The following is a 21,565-nucleotide window of genomic DNA, read 5'->3' on the forward strand; positions in this document are numbered from 1 at the left end:
TTTAATGAAATTATTTTAGCAAGGCACTAAAATATCTACTTAAAATGAGAGATTTGTGTACCAGTTAAAACTTCAAAAAAAATTCACCATTTTACTATCAGTGTTCTACGGGAAAACTCGGAAATTTTTTTCGGAAAATTCAGATTAGATTCGTGTTTAGCAATAGTTACTCTGTCTAAAAATGCATTTGGATCAAAAAAAATTGCAGAGAATTTCGCCAAAACTTAATTTGTAGTTGAGAGGTCAGAGTAACTTTGAGGTTCGAAAAATTTGTTTTTCTAATAAAAACCAAAATATTAGTTACCCCTACACAATGTATAGAAGAAAAGAAATTGAAAATTTTGTTAAGACAGCATTTAACTGTTAAAATAAAATAAAGTTTAAAAAAATATAAAAAATAGCCTTTAAAATAATTTAAAAAACAAGCATAAAAATAAAATGAATAATTCTTAAGAAAAGGTTAGTCCAAATTTAAAAAAAAAACAATTTGTTGTTTCTGCGAGAAAACTGATGCACCCACCTGAAAATTCCTATCCCGCCTTCAACTAAGCTGCAAAAGAAAATTCCCTGAAAACTTCCGTAAAGATAAAGAAAACAAACTTTTTAAAATTTTGTTCACTGTGGCTGCCTTGTTTTTTTTAATAACATAAACATTTTTCTTTTGAAAGAGAGATGGATGACATTGCCTGTTCACGTCGCAAAAAGAACTAACTATAAATTAATATTTAAAAAAAATGATGGGGAGAGACAAACAATAATGGGGGTTTCAGTGTCCATCGGCAACCAGCTCATCGAGGGTATCCTCGGATCCGGACCCCGTGAGATCGGACAATTCATCAAGGCACTTTTGCCGCTTCCGGACATTCCAGTGTAGGCACTCAGCTAGAGAATCGAACCAGTCCGAAATCTGATCTTGAGCGCAAATACTTGGCACCGGATATATCGATGTTGTCACCCTGAGGCTGTCACCGTGTAGGAGCTCCTGACGGTTGCGCCCGTCAAATGATACCCAGGCAGTATTCCGGCTGTCCGGAGAAATGGATATCTGTAGGAAAATGAAAAAAAGAGAAGAAATTAAATAAAAGGAAACGAATTTTTTTTCATAAATTTGTCTTTTACCTTCAACTCCACACCGGCTGGCACGACAATGGGGCGAAAACTGAGAGAGTGCGGACAAATGGGGGTGACCATAATGGCGGGAACTGAGGGATGTATCATTGAGGCTCCAGCTGCCACAGCGTATGCCGTACTCCCCGTTGGTGTGGACACAATTAATCCATCACCCTGTACGGAGGTGATGTGCTTCCCATCGAGGAAGAGGTCAATGTTACTTAAGTACGGACTCGGTCCGCGGTCAATTACCACCTCATTCAACACAAGAATATTCGTCGATCCATCGCGCGTTGAACCATGAATGTTCTCCAACATTGGCAAATAATCATAATCCATTGTTGCGGACTTCCGTGCAATCATACACCGTAGACGACTCCGCAATGTCAGTGCGGCATGCCCTTCGAGGACATTTGTTACTTGCTCTTGGAAATTGTCAAATTGGAATGGCGTAAGGAAGCCCAGAGAGCCCAAATGGAATGCCATCACCGGCGGTACGGACTTTTGGAACAGGAGTGATGCATACAGGAGGGTCCCATCGCCCCCTAGGCACACAATAAAGTCAATCCTGTCCGTCAGATCGTCCTTTCCGTCTCTAAAAAAAAATTATTAATGAAATATTTTAAAGAAAAAGAATTAATTTCAAGGCAAAATTCTTTAAAAATCATCATTTCAACTTACTTGAACGTAACTAACTTGTCCTTAATCTTGTGGAATCTCTTATCTTCAAGAAGAAGAGGATCCTCCAGTACTGCAACCTCCACCCAAACCACCATATTTTTTTCCTGTAAAAAAAAAACATTAATCATAAAATTATCTCCAAAGAAAATCCTTCTCAAGATTTATTTTTAATATGAAAAAAATATAAAATGCAAAAAAAAACATGAAAATCTCCCAATGATTCAGTCATAAAACCCGGAAGGTACAAACGGAAATCTCACACCAATAGAGCAATTATCGGTGCGTATATACGCCAATTTAATTGGGCAATTGAGTATTTAAAAAAAAAATAAGAAAGAAACATTTTATAAAATCAATAGGAAATAACATTTATGCGAAATCTTCGCTGATTTTTCAATATAAAAGGAACAATACAGTAATGTCTCGCTGTAAGACGTTTTAGGGATTTTTTTTTCACAACACTTTGAATAAATATTTAGTTATGGCTTATTTGAGATTTTGTAAGTGAATTATAATTCTGATTATCTGCTGTTGAACTAGATTCTGTTCTGATTATCTGCTGATTTCTAGCCCTTATTAAAAAAAAAATTATCAATAAACTGCGTGGAAGCTTCATTTTTCTTAAAAATCAATATTTTTTCTCTTTAAAATTTATTGGAAAATTAATTCTCTTAATTTTGTAAAATTAAAATCATGTAAATAAATATAAGGAATTTTTTTTCTTTAAATTTGATTTTTGATTAGAAAATTCGTATGTTTTTCTTACTTTTCCTCCATAAAAATAGTCCAAATTTATGTTAAGGGGGGTCTCTTTTGAGAGCTGGTGAAATTCAATGTTTTTATTTTTCTTAAGGTTTTTCTTAAACTTGGTTTTCAAATGTTGGTCACATTTGAAGACATATTATTGAAGAATAAGAAAATCAGTTTCCGCCATCTTAGGTACGACGCCATCTTGTAATTTTTCTCAAAACACAAAGGTAGGTTTTTCTCAGGATCTACTGGATGGATTTTGATGGGGTCAAAAGCAAATGAAAGAGGGAATACCAGTGCAAATTTTGATGTACCAGAATTTTGAATTTCCATCCTGGGGCTGAGAAAAGTGGAAAAATGTGACTTTTTTCAGATATTTTTGACGTTTTTCCACTTTTCTCAGCCCCAGAATGGAAATTCAAAATTCTGGTACATCAAAATCTGCATTGGTATTTCCTCTTTCATTTGCTTTTTACCCCATTAAAATCCATCCAGTAGATCCTAAGAAAAACCTACTTTTGTGTTTTAGGGCAGTTCTGTGGAAAAGTCGGAAAACCACAAGATGGCGTCGCACCTAAAATGGCGAAAAGTGATTTTCTTACATTTCAATAACTAGGCTACAAATGTAACCAACATTGGAAAACCAGGTTTAAGAAAAACCCCCAAAAATTTCAACATTAAATATGTGTAAATTCTAACAATTTTCCCAAGAGACCCCCCTTAAACGTGTTAAACCATTCTTATACGCTACAATTTATCTGATTTAAAAAATTGTCTAGAAAAGTCAAAATTTCATCAAAATACCTAAAATTTCGCGTAAAAATATTTAAAACTTTCCCTTTAAATGAATTTATTTAATTTTTGTAACATTTAGAAGGTTTTATGTTATTTTTTTACTCTTAAAGTTAATGAAGTAAAATTTCTGAGAATACTATTTGTGGAACATGGGCCAACTCCGCCTACTTTAGGACTTTTTTCAGTCTGTTATTAATTAAAATTAATAAAACTTTAATCGTAGAAAGTTATGGAATAAAAAAGAGAATTAAAGGGGTCTTAAAATGGTAACAAAATTAAGAATATTGCTTTTTAATTTTTATTAATTTTTTTTTCATTCTGCGCAGACCTCTGGAAGTCCGGATTGGGCAACATTCCTCTACAATAAGGATGGGTAAATTCGGATAAATTGAAACGAAAAAGCCCCAAATATTGTCTAAAACTTTAAAATTAAATAACGTAACACTGCAGTAACAAAAAAACAACAGAAGTATCAGAAAATGAAGAAAAATAAAGAAAATGGCAAGAAATTCTTGAATTTTCTCAATATTGAAGAAAAAACTGTTCAATTCATCTTATTAATCAAAAAGCAACTAATCATACTTTAACCATGGTACTTATCGCGGAAGTTGTGATAATGGAATTTTAATATCTTCATATTACCAACAAAATTCCCCAAAAGAATCTCACTTTTTTTACATTAATTAATTCCTATTTAAAAGAAAAATCTTCAACAAAGAGACATTAACTTTTTTTTATCCACAACACTCTGAAGGAGATTTCAACAATCGTCTTCACATATTTTTTTTCGAGGGCAAAACACTTTAAATATTTGACGCATTTTGCCATCGTGTTGTGGCACAACAACATATCCTTGACCATCTCCAACAGAGAGCAAAGAGAAATATAAGAAAATGGAAAATTTAATGAAGAATAAAGAGGTGGAATTTTATCCGGTTTTTAGGGATTTTCTTGCAAAAGAAATTAATCTGATTTAAGCAATTTCAGAATTTATTCTTTCTATGAAGATTTTTTTGAATATTTTTCCCATGGGAAGCGGTTAGACTCCTTTAATATCATTAATAAAATGAAATCTTTTTTTTAGCCATAATACTGCTAAAAAGGAGACTATTCACCTTTATAGGAAACAATTTTCTTCTTCTAAGTAGAAGCAGTATATTAATTGTTTGAATTTTGCGCGCGATTCGAACGTGAAAATTACTTTTTTCGTGGGAAAAATGAGTGTTTTTTTGGTCTCTGAATGCTAATTGTAAAAATATTAAAAATTGCTTTTAACGCTTTTAACCCATTATTGCTGATTTCTAGAATATTTGATTAAATTCAATGAAATTTTTATGATTACGGAAAAGTTTCATGCGTTGAAACATTTTTATTCTTTTCAACATTGCAGATATCCATAAAAAGGACTCTATGTACAATACAAAGGAAAAATTTAAAAAGTCTTCAGGAAATTAAATCATAACCCAAGAAAGAAGTAAGAAAAAGATCTTTTCAACGATTTAACCTTTGAAAACTGAGCTAGAAAATCCCTAGAATGATTTAAAACTAACCTGAATGAGCCATTCGACAAGTTGGACAAAAGGTGGCAGTACTGTTGAGTCACGAACCTTCTTGATAACGAGCACGGCTAGCGGTGGTTTGTACCATGTTAACCGTTGACTAGCCGGATCTTGTATTTGCCTTCAAAGAAAAACCATTTCAAAAGAAAAAAAGAAATTAAAATAAATTCAATGATAAAAATTTAGAAAAAAAAATAATTTCAAACTTACATAACCATTGCCGAATTCTTCATGATACGTCCACATGGTCCAAATTGTTGGAACGGTGACGGAGCATTGAGACTTCTTGTGCGCCTGCAAAGAAGAAGAAGAAAAAAACGGGGCGGCGTCAGTGATAAAATTTTCCACGAGATTTTTGAATTTAACTCATTTCTATTTTTCTCAATAGGATTTGTTGCTGGGGCGGGAAAGATGAGTATAAAAGAAGTGACGAAGAAGATAAAATGTCTGCCAAAACCTGAGAATTCTGAGCGATGGATCCATCTTCTGTATATTTGTCTCCTTCAAATCCGCCAAATTATTCCCAATCTCATCGCTTGAATCCATTTTCGCGCAAGCACGAAACCACACGTGAAAACACACAGAAAGTTCCCTTTTTTGGGGAAAATAAAACTGAGATTTTCGGAGGGTTGGAAGGGACAAGAATTTTAAGAAATGTTTTTTTTTTCCAGCCGTTTTGCGAGGAAAAATTCGCGTTTACGGATCACGATGTGTGAATATCATGTGTCTGCGATGAGCACACTCAGCTAACTGATCACCTATCAAATTGCCGAGAGAGTGTCTCTATTTTAGCATATTAAAATTCCCTCAACATCATCACCCATCGGCGAAACGCAGCGTGTGCGAGGGAGAGAGCAAACCAAAATGAATGTATCGTGAAATCTCAAGAGTGTGGAACACGTTTGAGTTGAAATTAAAAGTTGTTTTGTTTTCAATATCATCATCATCATTAACGGACACCACATTTCGTCGTCGTGCGTTGTCTCCCCAGCACGCCATTTCGCCAATATGCGCGCGCTTTTCAATGCACACACACGCACACCTTATGATTGAGATGATAAAATGATCAGCGCAACAGCATCGCATAGCATCACTGATCTTTTGTACCAGTGCAGCATAAATAAAATTCACACACAGCTTGGCAGAATGCAATACAATTTGCTCTGTGTATATACTCAGAAAATTTCGAAAATATTGAGAAAAAGAATGTTAAAATAATTCTTTTAGAATTTTGGAGGAAATATGAAAAGAATTTGTAAAAAATGTGGCTAAACTTGTGTAAAATATGTAGAATAATTGATGTAGAGCAATTTTAAGAGAAGGATTGTTGGAAAAGTGATTTTACTCAAAAATGAATAAACTCCTTTTCTGCATATTGAACTATTGCAAATACATAGTAGGAAAAAATATCTTATTACTAGTCAACCCGAGTCCCCAATCACGTGTGAGCAAATTCCATTTTAAGCTCTAAAAGGGGGGCGTATAAGTAGGGGGATGCATAATAAAGTACCCCGAAAAATTTTTAAAATAAAAAAATCCCGTTATCTGACCCTTCAGCAGGTAGAAAAAATGGGAGAAAATCAATTTTTCTGTGGGGGCGCTATAAAGGGGGGTTGGGGCGGAATCCTATATAGCGCTTGCAACTCGTATTGACCCCCTTGACCCCTTCGACCCCCATACCAAATTTCACCAAGATCGGCCCAGCCGTTTCAGAGGAGTTCATGTGCCACAAACAGACTTTTCAGCTTTATACATTAAGAAGAAGATAATATCACATTAATTTAATGAATTTAATAGATTTTTTAATGATCTAATGCAGTGTATTGCAATGTGCATAAAAATGCATAGCATACAGAGTTTTCTCTATGCATAAAAGGAGATTATTCATTTTTATGTTCAATATTTGTCTAAAATTTATCTTTACGCACAGTCCTCTTAATATTCTCCATTAAGTGGTTGGTGATAATTTGTCCAAAATATATAAAATTGTTCTGACTAATTAATGTGTTTGTCTCGATTTGTTAAGTTTTTTTTTTAGATATAATTTATATTTATTTCACAAGTGAATAATCAACAGAGTGAGCTAAATTTTTAATTAAAAAAAAAACAAAACAATATTGACGTGACATTTACAATTTTTAAGGAAATCTGTTCAAACTTTCAACTAATTTTGTTGTAAAATGAAAAGAATTAAAGAAAATTTCTGAACAGTTCTTTTTGTATTATTTTATACTTTTGCAGGTCCAGAGGAAGGAGCTAAATAGTTAGAAATGTAAAAACAAACCGAAATCCGTTTAAATGTATTTTTTTTGTATTTTCTTCATTCTATTAAAGATTCTCTTCTGTTTTTTTTTTTATTTTAATTTCAATCTTGATCACAAGAGCTTAAAAATGAATAATCTCCTTCCAAGCAGTTCCAAAGATTTTTCTTTCACATTTTTTCCACCATATTTGGTTTATTTTTTATTATATAATGAACAAATAAACTCATAAAGAAATTGGGTAGGTAAATACATCACATAAAGAGAACTACTTAAGGTTTTCTTTTTAAAGAAAGAATTAGCATTTAAATATGATGATAAAATTAAACAGGAATAATAAACTTTTTCTTCCTGTGATAGCTGAATTTTTAAAACTTCAACCTGTCATATAATTTTAATTTGATAATGAACTAAATTGGAGTATAAAAGATCTCAGGTTTAACATTATTTTTCTAGTTTTTTTTTTCGTTTGCCTGCAGTTCTGAAGAAAACAACAACGTTTAAGAATGGAAAAGATTTTTCAAATTACCTTGATTATTTTTCTGAGCAGTTCTTATATTTTTTGTGTGAGAATCAATTTTTAAAATATTTTTTTAAGGTATTTTTTACTTTAATATTTGTGCTTTTAATAGGCAGAATCACCTCAGGATGTACCAAAGGTGAATCCACGTGTCTTTGGAGGGAATCTCGTTAAGCGAGACCATATTTGGAGACCAGGCTTCATTGTCTACGTTCTGTACTTTGCCAATTTCGCCCAAAAACCCACACCTGACTACGAATGCACAGCAAATATCATAAAACCCAGCTGGATTGTGGGAATGGGATTTTGCTTGGAGTTTGTTGATCCAAGCAGGGAGAGACTCGAAGTTGGCACAGTTGGTTTGCAAGGTGGGAACTTTGTGCGAGTCCTTACGGAGACCTACCAGGCACCTGGCTACAATACGGCAACTCTCGAGAATAATATTGCTCTTGGCAAGGTTGATCAACCATTCCCATTGGATACGGGTGATCTCTTTGCCGCTCTCCTACCCAATCCATCCTGGCAAGCAGATCAATTCACGGGAGCACCTCTTATTGCCTGTGGACACAGACATGCCTATTCTAATGTGGACCTATTTACAAATTTAGCAACTTGTGGATTTTTCTATCCAAGAAATCGTCTCCGTTGCGCCACCTTCTTCACCAATCCACCACTAAGAAGCAACGAAATTTGCGTTGAATCCACAGATTTTACAGTAATGGCAATTTGCAATGGAGACTTTGGGGGTGGACTCATTTACTACTCCGAAGAAAATGGCGCACGTAGTTTTACACTCTACGCAATTGCATCGTACATTTATCCCAATAATTGTGCCACATCACCGGCTGTTTTTGTTCTCTTGCCTGGTTTTGTGCAATGGATTAATTCAATTGCTGTGTAAATGTCAATTAATTCTGTACCAATATTGGTTAATATTTTATAAATGGAAATAAAATAATATATAAAGCTGCTGAAATATTTTATTTTCTTTCGGTAAAATAATATAAGGAAAATTTCTTAAATACAAGTAGATTGCAGTCCAGCTGGGTTAGCTTTTTCTACAGCAATGTATATTTTTTACACATTGTGTAAAGTAGGTATAGTTTATCAACACTGTTAATAGTTAAAAATTACATAATCAAATTCTATGTAGAAAATGCGTACATATTTCTAATTATTAATTTACACGTAATTATTAAGAGAAAGTAATAAATATTTCTTTTTACCTTTTCCTCAAGATTTTTGTTGGTGATTTGTTTGAAAAAATTGAATTATTTGCAATAAAAAGTTGAATAAATCTTTCCTATTCTAAGATTTTGTTAAGATCTAAAAAACAAACTCGTTAAAAAATCGTAAAAAAATTCTAAGAATAAGAATTTTATGAAAATAAAAACCTCAATCAGACACTGAGTGGTAACAACACTGACAAGTAGAAGTGGTTTTTCTTGTCTGTCGCCTCAAACATTTATTGGTGAAATAAGATATATATCAATTAGAACATTTTACTATCTAATTCTTAAGTAATATACTTAAGATTCTGCTGTCATAAAAAACTTAATTAATTGAAGCACGTTTTGAGCTCATTGCACAATAATTTAAACAGAATACTTCTTGATTTCCTGGACAGTACATAGTCTGTAAAAATAGAAACAATATTTTTTTACAGATAAAATTGAAAGAATCTCAAGAAGAATGTATTTGATTATCATTTTTCTTACACATTTTCAAAAGAATTTTATTCTTTCATCAGGTACGAAATAATAAGAAAATAAAAATCATTAAAATCTATCAAAAATATAATGTTGATGTTTTTTTAACCACGTACTGTAACAATTTATTCCGTGTTATATTAAGGAATAATTTGAATACAAAACGCCACCTTATTTATCGCAATGCATCATTTTCTCTATCAAAGACAGGTGTATTAAATAAAACAGGTGTTAAATGTAAAATTTAATATCTTGAGTAATTTTTTGTGAGTGTGAATCTTTTGCTGGAACAACATTTTAATATCCAAAAATGTAATAATTTTTACAATTTCATTTTTATTGGCATTCTTTTTCAGAAAAAAAAATGTGGAATTTCACATTCCTTTCGTACGCCCCCTGGGGGCATTTAACACTTTACTTTATTTACATTGTGTGGATGGAATTACAGATAATAAAACCCCCCAAAAAAAAGAAGTTTTTAAGCTTTTGAATTCCGAATCACCTTGTGTCAAGTAGAAAGTAATTCACGCGCCAAAGTGACCTTAAGACTTTTGCCTCTCTCATGCTCTTTCTTGCTCTTTTTTTTTGGTCACAACACATTTGCCATAAACCCCACATAAACTCATCAATATATTGTCTTTAATAAAAATTCTTTTAAAATACCTCAATTTTATAGAGTGAATTTTATTCCATTTTAATCACTCACAGCACTACACTTAAAAAAAAAAAAGAATTAAGTTTTCAGTCATAAAAATCAATCTCACGTGAGCTGCCAAAGAGGCTGTAAATTAAAGACTTGTGCACAATAAAAAATTACATGGAGAAATTAGCAGATTAATTATTAGTTATAAATCAATTTTAATTGTTAATAAACACACTTTAGCGAATATTAAAACACAATTAAAAATAGTTTATTAGAGCTTGCACGGGACGGTTTCAAAATTTCCGTGAATGTTGCCACAATTTCCTCGCATTAACTAAAAAAAATACACCTCAAAATTGGAAAAGTCAGTGAATTGTGCTAAACAATCAACTCAATCGCTATTGGAATCATTTCCATATTCAATGACATTGCATATGGTTAGTTGTAAAAGGGAATCAATTTAAATAAACTTCTTTATTCTTCTTTGCTTTTCATTCGACTTTTCACATTGTCGTCATCAAAATCCGCTTAAGAATTATTTTTTAATATGAATTTATAATTTCTCTTAATATTTTTTTAAAGTGTTTGGGTGTGATAAAGAAAAAAAAAAACAGATATGGTGAGAAATAAAAAAAAAATCCCGAGTTGATTTAAAAGAGGAAAGTCCTGCATTGACCCTTTTTGCATTCTTGACATGCGGTATTGTTGACATTGCATGACATTTTCCACGTCATTGAGGGATATTTTTTCATAAATAATTACAAGCTTTTCTTCCTGAAAAAGTCAATAAATAAGCACAGTCACTTTTACCCAAGGGGCGTCTAACTAATCGAATTATTGTTGAAATTCTTATTGTTCTTAAGGCATTTAATTAATAGAATAAAAAATTCAAGTTTTTTTTTTAAATAGATTTTCTTTAACAATTTTAAAATCTAATTTTACAGTAAAAATTGCATTTCGCTAAAAGTTCTGACAATTTCTGTACTTACACATTTCAAAGAAAAATCAAATTATTTTTGGGATATAAAGCAGTTGAAAAAAATGGATTTTTTCTTTATTAAAAACAAACCCTAAATCCGGAAAAGTCTAATAAAACGAATATTGGCGAATAATCCGCATATTGGAGGATAATCTGAATATAGGGGAATAATACGATCTATAGCGAATAATCTGATTATTAGAGAATAATCCGAATATTGAAGAAAAATCCGAATATCTCCATTTAGAAATAAATCAACAATCCGAATAAACCGTGTGATAAGGTGAATAATCTAATATTTCAAATATTTTATTTTGATTAGATAAACACCTGTTGTCTTTCATCCTTTTATATCGTTTTTTTTTTTAATTAAAAAGGATCTCTAAACAGTCTGTTAATAAGTAGATTACTAGCTAATGTACAATACTCCATTGAGAAATGATAAAAATTATTCTTGAAAAACTTATTAAAATTCGTCCTGTTCTTTGTATAACGAAGATAAGAGTAATAAAATATGAATATTGAAACACTTTATGATTAGTTAAATGCCCCCTAAAGTCAATTCCTATTTCACGTAGAGACTACTGAAAAATAACAGCAAGATAAGAAAATTTCTAGCCAAATGACTGATAATTTTTATTGGAGAAAAATATGTTTTCCAATTTTGTTGTGATACGGATAAAGGATCATCAGGGAAGAAGATTAACTTACGGCCACGTCCCAGAGCGCCTCCTTCGCGTGGATGACGTGAAGTAATCTTTGCGGAATTCATTGTCCACTTCATTGCCATTTTTACGTATCACATCATGCGTCCTACTATCACAATCACGTGGCCGTTCACATTTCTCCATATCACTCTGGTTCACATCACCATTCGTCTGCTTGGTCACTCTAATTGCATCTCTGGGATGCGTCACGAGTAGTGGCCGCCTTTGGGCGCACCAAGAGAGTTTGTACTTAATTTTCTCCTCAAGACGTGTCTTATGCAAAGTGGCCAAGTCAATATCCGATAGACAAGCCATTTTTTTTATTATTATTCTCACACACAACACTCTCTACACACGTCTTCCCCTCTTCACGTACTCGACACACTCTTCTGGGTAAACATACAAGAAATTAAAAAGATTGAAATAAAATGAAAAATGTGGAACTTTTGTAAAAAAAAATCTCCGTTCTCTGCGGAAAATATAATTTTTTTAAAAGAAATATTCAAGTCAACACAAGTGGAGTATCGAACACTGCAGTGGGCAAACTATTTTTTCATCCATGAACTATATAATAGAGTTTGAGCAAATATGTACATATGTATGTTTGGTGGTGGGGTGGGGGCGAGGTGCACACACAAAAAAAAGTAGCAGCCTTGTTCTGACCCAAAGAGACTGACGTGCTCACAATCACATTAATACACCGAAAAAAAAACCAACTCTGCCTAATAAAAATCTTCAATTTGATGTCTTTGCTCAATTATGCTGTCTTTTTTTTTGGGGTCACGGACGCCTGTTGATCAGCAAAAACAACAACATTTCTCAGAATCACCAATTAAAAGCCCACCACACCAAAGTCACAAAAGCTCTCAGTACTTGGTGTCCCCCCTATATATAATAATTATATATAATTGCTCAGTGAACTGTACATAAATTCCCGGAAGTTTTTTCGGCTAAGCTTTTACCATATGTAGGTAGTGCTATATGTATCGTAAATAGAAAAAATCACAGAAAAAATAAAACTAAAAGTCGTGTTAATTAAATTGAAATCCTTGAGCGAAAAACTAACTGAAATGAAGCAGTAAAAGCCACATTTTTCATAAAATTACTATATATGTGTTTTTGCATCAACTCTCTTGACCACTTTTTTCACTGATACAATTCAAATGTTTTTTTTTTCTCAATTGAACACCTTCGAGCATAAGAAGCTTTTAAAGGTGTATTTCACAACACTTTTTGACCCACTTTGTGGACACACTAATATTTCTATAAAATACTCTCTTTTCACACCACTAATCGGTATTTAATTCACTCCTTTTCATTATATTCACACACATCGTATAAAGTCCTTTAAAAGATTTTTTTTAAATAAATTTCTCCACATTTATTTTTTTCGCCTTGAACACTTTGGCCCCTTGTTTGAGTTTTTTTTATCGACACAAAATGAATAAATGTATAATTTAGCTATTTTAATGTGACATTTTTATCATGTCTGAGTGAGAAAAACTTTCACTGCTCGCAAGAGAATCGTTGGAATTCGTTCATTTATAACACTTTACCATTTTACCACAAGAAATTCCCAAAAGTTGACACGGAACGTAGACAATTTGATTGATTACAAAAATGCTTTCTGTGCTCAGCAGACACGCACAGGTTACCCGATGGAGGGCAGAGGGTAATTTTTTTCACCCACAAATGACTTTTTGTTGTGAGAGGGAAGGGAAATAGGCGCCACAAAATTGAATATTAGGTGGGAAATTTGATTAGCTCGCTTTTTAACCGTCGCGTGCAACTGACGGACCACAACTAAAAGTGGGGAGACTTGGTGTTGCCGCGCGCGCGAATTAAGCTCAACGTCTTCTCCATTGAGTGCCGCATCTCTTCCCTTTTCATACCCCAACACCGCACAGTTAAGAGTCTCTACACATTGCGCCGCAACACATAATATTTAATTATATGTATTACGTACTCCATCATTTCTCTTCATATTGGTATGATGGTGTAGTTTTACCATCCCATTGGGCATCGTGCGTCTCACGACAAATTGCGAAAAAAATGGTTCAAAAGAAATTCCTCCATAGACCCTATTTATCTGCCCCAACATAACGAGACATTGCCTCGAGTGAGAGCTTAAAAAAAAGATTTTCTTTTGTTGACTTCAGTGGAGAAATCAACAGCAATATTTCAGAAATTTTTAGAATATTCTGTAAGCTTTCTATCTAAAAGCTCAATTTGATAAAAATCAATTTAGTAGAATCAGAGAAATTTATTCTTTTCTATGTGAAAAAATTCTTTACTAGATGAAAAGCATTCAAACGCGTATAATTTTTAAGATAAAGTTAAAAAGATTCAAAAATCATTGCGTCAGTAAATTTTGTTTAATAAAAATAATTAAGAGAAAGGAGTTTATTCATTTTTATGTGGATTAACTCTTCATTTTAGGAAGCAATTCGGATGCACGTTATTTTGTAAAGGATCGAAAAAAAAGAATAAGAAATCTCTAATGAGACTGGATTCAGCTAGACAAAGTCATGAAAGATTATCCACAAAATACACACAATGACGTCACTATTATATTTTTTTTGTCTGTTTTATATGATTTTCTATGCATTATGCAAATAAATTGAGAAAATAGAACCTTATTGATAGTGCTCGTGATTCCTTTCCCGTCTAAAACTTCATTGTCCAAAATCATCATTCTCATAATATAGAAATGAATAAACTTCTTTTAAATAAAGTTATGTAAATAACAAAGAATCCCAATTAAATCAGAAGCATATTACAGTGGGACCCCAGTACAACGACGGCTTGGTTGAACTACTCTCGCGCATTGAAAATAATGAGTGTGAAGAGTACATCCGAGTGGTCGTTGTACTGGGGTCCCACTGTATATAATCATCTTTTACCAACTGAATGCACTTAAAACTAACTTTAAACTTTAATTTTTTACACACCAAAAAAATTTGTGAAGAAAACTCACACAAAACCGTACAAGAAAAGATTTTAAACAACAAAAAAATAAAATAAATAACTTCCAAAAGTCTCAAGTTAAGAATTTTTCAACACGCTATACTTTAGATAGATATCCCAACAGACTGCAGACATTCTCAATTGTAGAATACTTCTCCACCCAATATATGAAGAGAAGACTTCAACTAAATTGTCCCGAGAAAAAGTTAATGACAGACCTTCCACACAACTGCTATTATATGGGATTCACTTTAAAAAAAAAACTCCTCTATATAAACTTCTCAACAATATAATAAACTTATTAAAACAAATTCACAACAACCACTTTGAATACCAAATTGCAAGTACGAAAAACGCATGATTCACATTTCTGGAAGCTTTTTTTTTCATCCATCCATTTCCAAGTTTTTTTTCTTGAGTCTTTTTTTTTTCAAGTCATCTCGAGGTTTTATATTTCGCAATTTTTTAGCCTTCTACGGGGTGTTGAAAGTGAGAGAGACTTTGTGGTACATATATGTATGTATTATATAAAGAAAAAAGTGATAAGATTAGTAAATCCAGTTTGAAATAGTATCTGTGGCAGTATCAACACATCTTGGCGATTTTTTTGCGGTTAATATTTTAAAATAAAACAGAAGTAAGGATAGACAAGACACCTACTAGTGTGATTCAAAAGAGAATCATGAGAAAATTACAGCAATTCTTGTAACAAGAGAACATTTTAGAAGATTATTATTTGGACGTTCAATTGTCATCAGAGAATTATTTTTTTTTAATTTGTCAGGAGACTTTTAAACAAATCTATAGTTTTAATTAATTTTTAAATGAATTTTATTGACGATTTATAAAAAGTCGAATTGGCCATGATTGGCCACGTTGTCCAGCATCGTCCTCTAAATGTCACTGGAAGTTTTTCATTAATTGTAAAGCAAATAACTCTAAATTATGAAATAATTACAAGACTTTTGAATTTTTTCTAAGAAGAAAAATTGTAAAATGTTTTAATATCAAAAATTAAGTGACTAGAAAAACATTTCCAAGAAAAGGATAGTTTTTCTGGGAAATCATGTCTGATAAAATTAACTTATTTTAATCTTTAACGTTGTTTATATAAGAAAGCATTTTTAAGGAATATTAAAGATTTATGGGCAAAATACTCATTTGGCAATAAAATTAATTGTAAAGGATCTTAGAGATTTTTTAAGAAGTAAAGTAATTTAGTAATCAATGGATTTTTCGTTAAGTAATTAAAATTGTTCTTTGTATGAAAAAATCTTTAATAAAAAAAACTGAAGATTACTGTACTGCGGAGCATCACTGTAACTTTAATAATTAAAAATCAAAATAAAATCCTTTTTAAATTATCCTTTAAAATCCTTTAAAGAAGAAAAAAACTTCAACGGCGTACTTTTAAATCTTTGAAATATTCCTCTCAACAAATAAAATTACAATAGCTGTGAATTTTTTAGTTATTACACCGAGCAAAATGTATGTCTGTGCCCTCTCTCTAATCATCATTCAGACAAATCATGCAAATATAGTATTCTTAAGAAAGCGCGATAAATTGTACAAAGGAAAAATAAGGTCAAATACTCTCGGAATTAAATTGAGAAGCGAATTATTCTGCATATTTTGTGATAAAGAGAAAAACAGGAAATTCATTGAGAAATCTTTCGTTTTTTTTTCGTGCAAAAAATCCCCAGAATAGAACAAAGGATTTCTCAATCAATAAAATTTTCTTCAGAACTTAATTTTAGTGACTAATAAAAACGATTTTATGGGAAATTTTGTATTTCGCGAAAATGAATTCATAAATATGTAAAAAAAACCCACTCTGGGATTTTTCTACAGGTGAGAATTCTCACAGCATCTTGAGAAATTTTTGCATTGAATGTATTGTTGACCTAGGCATTGGGGAAATGTAAACAATTGCACAACACTCCCAAATTGGCGGTGTTGTCTTCGTGCGAAGAAAAAGTGTGTGCGGAAAATTGGCGCGAAATCACGCAGTGGGGTGACAAAGAAAATTCCCCACGACGAGGGAGGGGGAATGAGAGTGAAGTGCAAGTCATGCCAAGGTGACAAAATCAAAAAGAAATATAATTCTTCTGATAAAGATTAAAAATTTATTTTCTTTATCACGCGATAAAGTTTTGAGCAGAAGAAAAATCTCGAGTGAAAGGTGCTTTGTTGGAATTTCAACAAACTATGCTGGAGGAAATCTTCATTTCAAGGCGAGCACTGCTAGTGTAGTGGTATCACGCAAGACTCCCATTCTTGCAACCCGGGTTCGATTCCCGGGCAGTGCAGCAATTTTTTTTTTTAAAGATTTTTCATAAAGGAATCTTTTTTCTTTTTCTTACCATTCCCGAAGGGCATCCGTGTCCATTGCTCCATTCTGCGGTGGCCTTGGGCCCATATCTGACTCCGTGGGTGCTAAATCGTCGTTACACGACATTATTGCTCTGCTGACTCTCACACAAAATCACTGCCCAAGAAGTAAACTTGATCCACAAGGAGCTTCGTGGCTTTTCCTCCACTTCCACACAAACTTAATTATTCCAAGAACATTTCCCTCCCTGAATCACCACCACCACAGCTTTTATCCCGAAGGACACACAACGCAGATTCTTTGATGCGTAAACGGGCAAAACACGTGAAGGGATTTTCTCTTATTTATCTTTCACACCCAAGATGATTTTTCCAAGAATTTCTCCACATAGTGAAGCGTCAGTGAAAAACTACACCGAAATTTTCTTTCTCATTAGTCAATACTGAATTTATTAATTTTTTCTACCACATGTACTTGCACTTGAAGGCGTGGAAAAGGAATTTTCCAGGATCTCTGGGATGGGGGTGGAATTTGTTTTGTTGTTGGTGAGAGATAAAATGTCAAAATCATCTGACTGAGACTCACATAAAAAATTTTCAATGGAATCTTGATTGGAAAACCATAAGAAATGTCTTCAGTGAATTCTTTGATTTTCCAACGCAAAAAATTTTTTTTTTAATTTTCGGTGCAAGGTTCTTTTGAATAGACAAGATATGCTTCTAATAGCTAAATAACAAATTAAAAATTTAACGGATTCTTGCAATGAGAAATAAAATTTAATTTACACGTAAAAATGTAATAATTGCTCACATCAAGGGGATGGTATAACCTCATTTTCTGTGAAGAAAAGTCACTTTTTGTTGAACAAAATGTATGAGGAATTCTCGAATCTCGCTCAATCTCGACCGATTCCCGATAAACATTTTAACTTTTTTTATATTAATAATGTTATTTCGATGATGAGATAAGGATCAATCGAAAGCTAATTAAATGTACTATCGATTGCAAGTGGAATTGTGCAAACTGATCCCTTATTTTGATCGGAAGAACCTGCTGCCTCACTAAAAGTACTGATTTCTCGGGGTTGGGCATCCCCCTGGCTCACATAAAAAATCTTAAAGATCAAGGAAAATCGTAAGAAATTTCCAAGATTATTAATGGAGAATTTTCTATTTATCCACTGCAATTGTTTACTGGGATATCTCACACACGTGTTAATGAGACACAGCAAATAAACGAATATATAGTAAAAATTTCTAATAAAAATAATAAAATGAATTTCTTTCATAGTAGGCATATGAATGAAATAAACTTTTTATTTTGTAATGAAAGAAAAAAATCAAAAAGAAAGTCGCCCGAGCAGGGACTTGAACCCTGGACCCTTGGATTAAAAGTCCAATGCTCTACCGACTGAGCTACCCGGGCTTGCTATAGACTGGCGCTCTAGTCTCATTTGAGCCCAAAGGAGGCAGATTTCATTGATTTCCGATCAACACCAAATAAGCACGTGGAGAATATTCTTATTAAACATAACAAAGAAAATCAATTATATCAAATTTTTTAACACGATAAAATTTCCTGAATTTTTCTTAAAGAATTAATTAGAATTAAGAATTAATATTACATATTTCATTTCTCTCATCAATTTTCTGATTTTTTTTTAGAAAATAAATAAATTTTCCACAACATAAATTGATAATTTTACCTTCAATTTACATGTTATGTATTTTAATTAATATTTAGGAGAAAAAATATCTCAATGACTTTCCCGAAAGCACAATTTGTTTTCTTATGTGCTCTCTGACGCGGTACCCCTTATGCCCGGGTAGCTCAGTCGGTAGAGCATTGGACTTTTAATCCAAGGGTCCAGGGTTCAAGTCCCTGCTCGGGCGACTTCTTTTGCTCACTCTCAGTATGAGAATTTTTCAATTTTATTAATTAAAAAAGAACATAATAGAGAGAATAAATCAATTACAATTCACCTTGAATTTGCTGCACCTCATTGTACCCAATTTATATTTATATTCATAGCCATTTCATCGCATATGTCAATAATCTCTAATTTATTGAAAATAATGCAACGCGTGCAGTAAAGTTAATGAATGGGCCAAAGTAGTGCATAGCGTTGTGTGGGCCAGCGTGAGAGATTTCTTGAAACATTGAAAGAATTAACAAAAAGCTATGTTTATTTCAGATCATTGAGGATTATCCGATAATTAAAATTCTTTAACCCTTAGAGGTCTGATTGACATTTGCTGCCATATTACAATTGCAAAAAATATGAATAAAGTGAGTTTAACCCTTTAACGTCCAACGTGAAACATAAAAACATTGAAACATGCGCTCTTTTATCGCGATTTTTATTCTATGAATTTTTATAGAGGACTTTTCTCACGCAGAACGTCTTCTTTGGCCTCTTATGCGTGAATTTGATGCATTTGTAACATGGAAAAACAATTACATTCATAAATAATTGAAAAAATAAAATGTTTCACGTTTGGCTCAGCGTATGACGCAAAAAACGTGAAAGGGTTAAAGTACTTATATTAACCCTTTCGTGTCCACATGAAACATAGAATCTTGCAATCTATGATTTTCCAACTTGAAAAACTAATTAAATTCATTTAAATTTGAGACAATAAAATGTTTTTCGTTTGGATCAGCGTATGACCCAATCGACGTCAAAGGATTATTAGTATATGTTTCAGTGATTTTTGTTAACCCCTTCGGGTCCATTTAGCCCTGACCCAAACATGAAACACTTTATTTGCTCTAATTCAAGTTAATTTAATTATTTTTCCGAGATAAGAAATGCATTAAAACGTAGGAGGGATCAATGAAGACGTTTCACCGCGTGTTTCAATGTTCTCAAGTTTCATTAACACTGTAGGATCGAGGTTTCTAACCTCAAAAATTTGACCTTCATTTTCTCTCAAAAGAAAATATTTTTCCAAGTTTTCCTTCGACAATCTTGAAGTAATAAAACTTTCCTATACCTACACAGATGTAGAATTTATCACGAAATATTAAATAGATTTTTTTAATTCTGTGGTGATTGAAAAAAGTTGAATTGGACACTTTGGCCAGCAAAATCCTCCAAGGGCCATCTTGAAAAAAAAATTATTTAAAATTCCTCGATTATTTTGAAAACATTTTACGGCCAATTGATCTATTTTATCGTACACACGTTCTATCTTCTAAATAAAGTTCTATTTCGTCTTTTCTTTTATGGTTGCATTTTTCAGGTGAGCTTTTTTGCACTTTTTTTCCCTTTTTTCTCCCCCTTCCAACTGTAGGTGTGTTATGAGTAAGAAAATTATGAAAATATTCTCACCTCAAGAGATCTGTACAAGATTAGCAAATAAATACGCTGAGAAGATTGAGGAAATGTTAGAGATTTTTTTTTACATAAAAATGAGAAAAGTTAAAACAAATTGGAAAAATAAACAAATTGATGTAGAAAAATGCATTGACCTTTGTTTGACCTCGTTGATGTAGATGTTTAGTTCTCTCGGTTAAAATTACTAATTTCTGTTGAGCTTAGAATGAAAAAAAAACTACAAGAAAATTGAGAAAATATATCAATCAAATTTTCTCACCTTGATTTTTAATTTTCGTAAACATCTTCTCACCTTTTAGTATTTTTTTAATTTAAAAAAGAATAGAATATTTTCCAGAAGATTTTCCATTTTGATAATTTTTTTTTATAATCAAAAATCGATTACTTCTCTATCAGTGCTTGATATTCCACCTTGAAAATCGCTGTAAATCTTTTCCTTAGGTAATCACAAATCTTATATTCAAGTGAATTTTTTTTTCTGGTTATCGTTTTATTTGGTAGACTTTTTTCCAGTAAATCAAGGAAAATGCATCCATTAGAATGTTTGGTTATGTTTAGCTCTAACACCAAGCTGCGTCACCATGCACGCCATGTTTTTTTGCGGAAATAGCGTTGAAGATTTTTGTTGTTTGATATGCAAAATATTTTCAATGGGTTAATCCCTTTTGTGCCCCGCTTTTTGAGGAATATCATTAAATGCCTAAAAATAACATTTGGTGTTTCAGAAATAAACACGCGCACGCTCGCACTGATTCTCCTTTTTTACTCTGGTCATGAATTTATAAATAATTTGCACAGTTGCGCGGGTGATTTGTGTAAGATTGCGTTTACCTTAATTTTTTCTTACCTATTTTAGGTAATAAGATTTTAGTTTTTAGTTGGAAATAACGGAAAAAACTTACCTAAATGTCTTTGTTTTCTCATTGTAATTGAGAATCGTCTTCCGTAGTGGCTTTGGACTGTCCGTTTCAACTTGTCCCTCTGCAATGGCCATTGCCTTAACTAGATCTTCCTCCAGGATCGACATATTTAATTTAGTTTGTTTATAGTTGATAAAATTTAAATTTCTTCACAAATAAAAATCTTCACTTCACTTTCTTGATCACTGACTTTGCATCCTTTTGTGGATTTGCACAGAGATAATCTTCTTGTTGATCACTTAAAAAATTTGGGAGTCACACAAACACAGCTGGATTAACAGAGAATTGATTT

At 32.4% G+C, this 21,565-nt stretch overlaps 1 protein-coding gene and 3 non-coding genes across 10 annotated transcripts; 2 read left to right on the forward strand and 2 right to left on the reverse strand.

Annotated features, from left to right (window-relative positions):
* Nucleotides 1-600: 600 nt before the first annotated feature.
* LOC129796134 (NAD kinase-like) lies at nt 601-21,380 on the reverse strand. Of its 7 annotated transcripts, none has more exons than XM_055837892.1 (7): nt 13,279-13,514; nt 11,719-12,103; nt 5,106-5,189; nt 4,887-5,016; nt 1,792-1,895; nt 1,120-1,705; nt 601-1,045 (listed from the first exon to the last, which is right to left on the reverse strand). In XM_055837892.1, exons 2-7 carry the CDS (start codon nt 12,027-12,029, stop codon nt 767-769), a joined length of 1,494 nt encoding a protein of 497 aa, XP_055693867.1. In that variant the 5' UTR covers nt 12,030-12,103; nt 13,279-13,514; the 3' UTR covers nt 601-766. The 7 variants fall into 7 exon arrangements, with proteins under 7 accessions (XP_055693867.1, XP_055693865.1, XP_055693864.1 ...); XM_055837890.1 differs by having other exon boundaries at nt 13,271-13,514; XM_055837889.1 differs by having other exon boundaries at nt 12,677-13,514.
* Nucleotides 16,920-16,990, forward strand: Trnag-ccc (transfer RNA glycine (anticodon CCC)). Its single transcript has one exon. It is a non-coding gene; the product is annotated as a tRNA-Gly (tRNA).
* On the reverse strand, nt 18,366-18,438 carry Trnak-uuu (transfer RNA lysine (anticodon UUU)). Its single transcript has one exon. It is a non-coding gene; the product is annotated as a tRNA-Lys (tRNA).
* On the forward strand, nt 18,833-18,905 carry Trnak-uuu (transfer RNA lysine (anticodon UUU)). The gene has a single exon. It is a non-coding gene; the product is annotated as a tRNA-Lys (tRNA).
* Nucleotides 21,381-21,565: the final 185 nt, after the last annotated feature.

This window comes from Lutzomyia longipalpis, chromosome 4 (assembly GCF_024334085.1).
Source record: "Lutzomyia longipalpis isolate SR_M1_2022 chromosome 4, ASM2433408v1".
Lineage (NCBI taxonomy): Eukaryota > Metazoa > Arthropoda > Insecta > Diptera > Psychodidae > Lutzomyia > Lutzomyia longipalpis.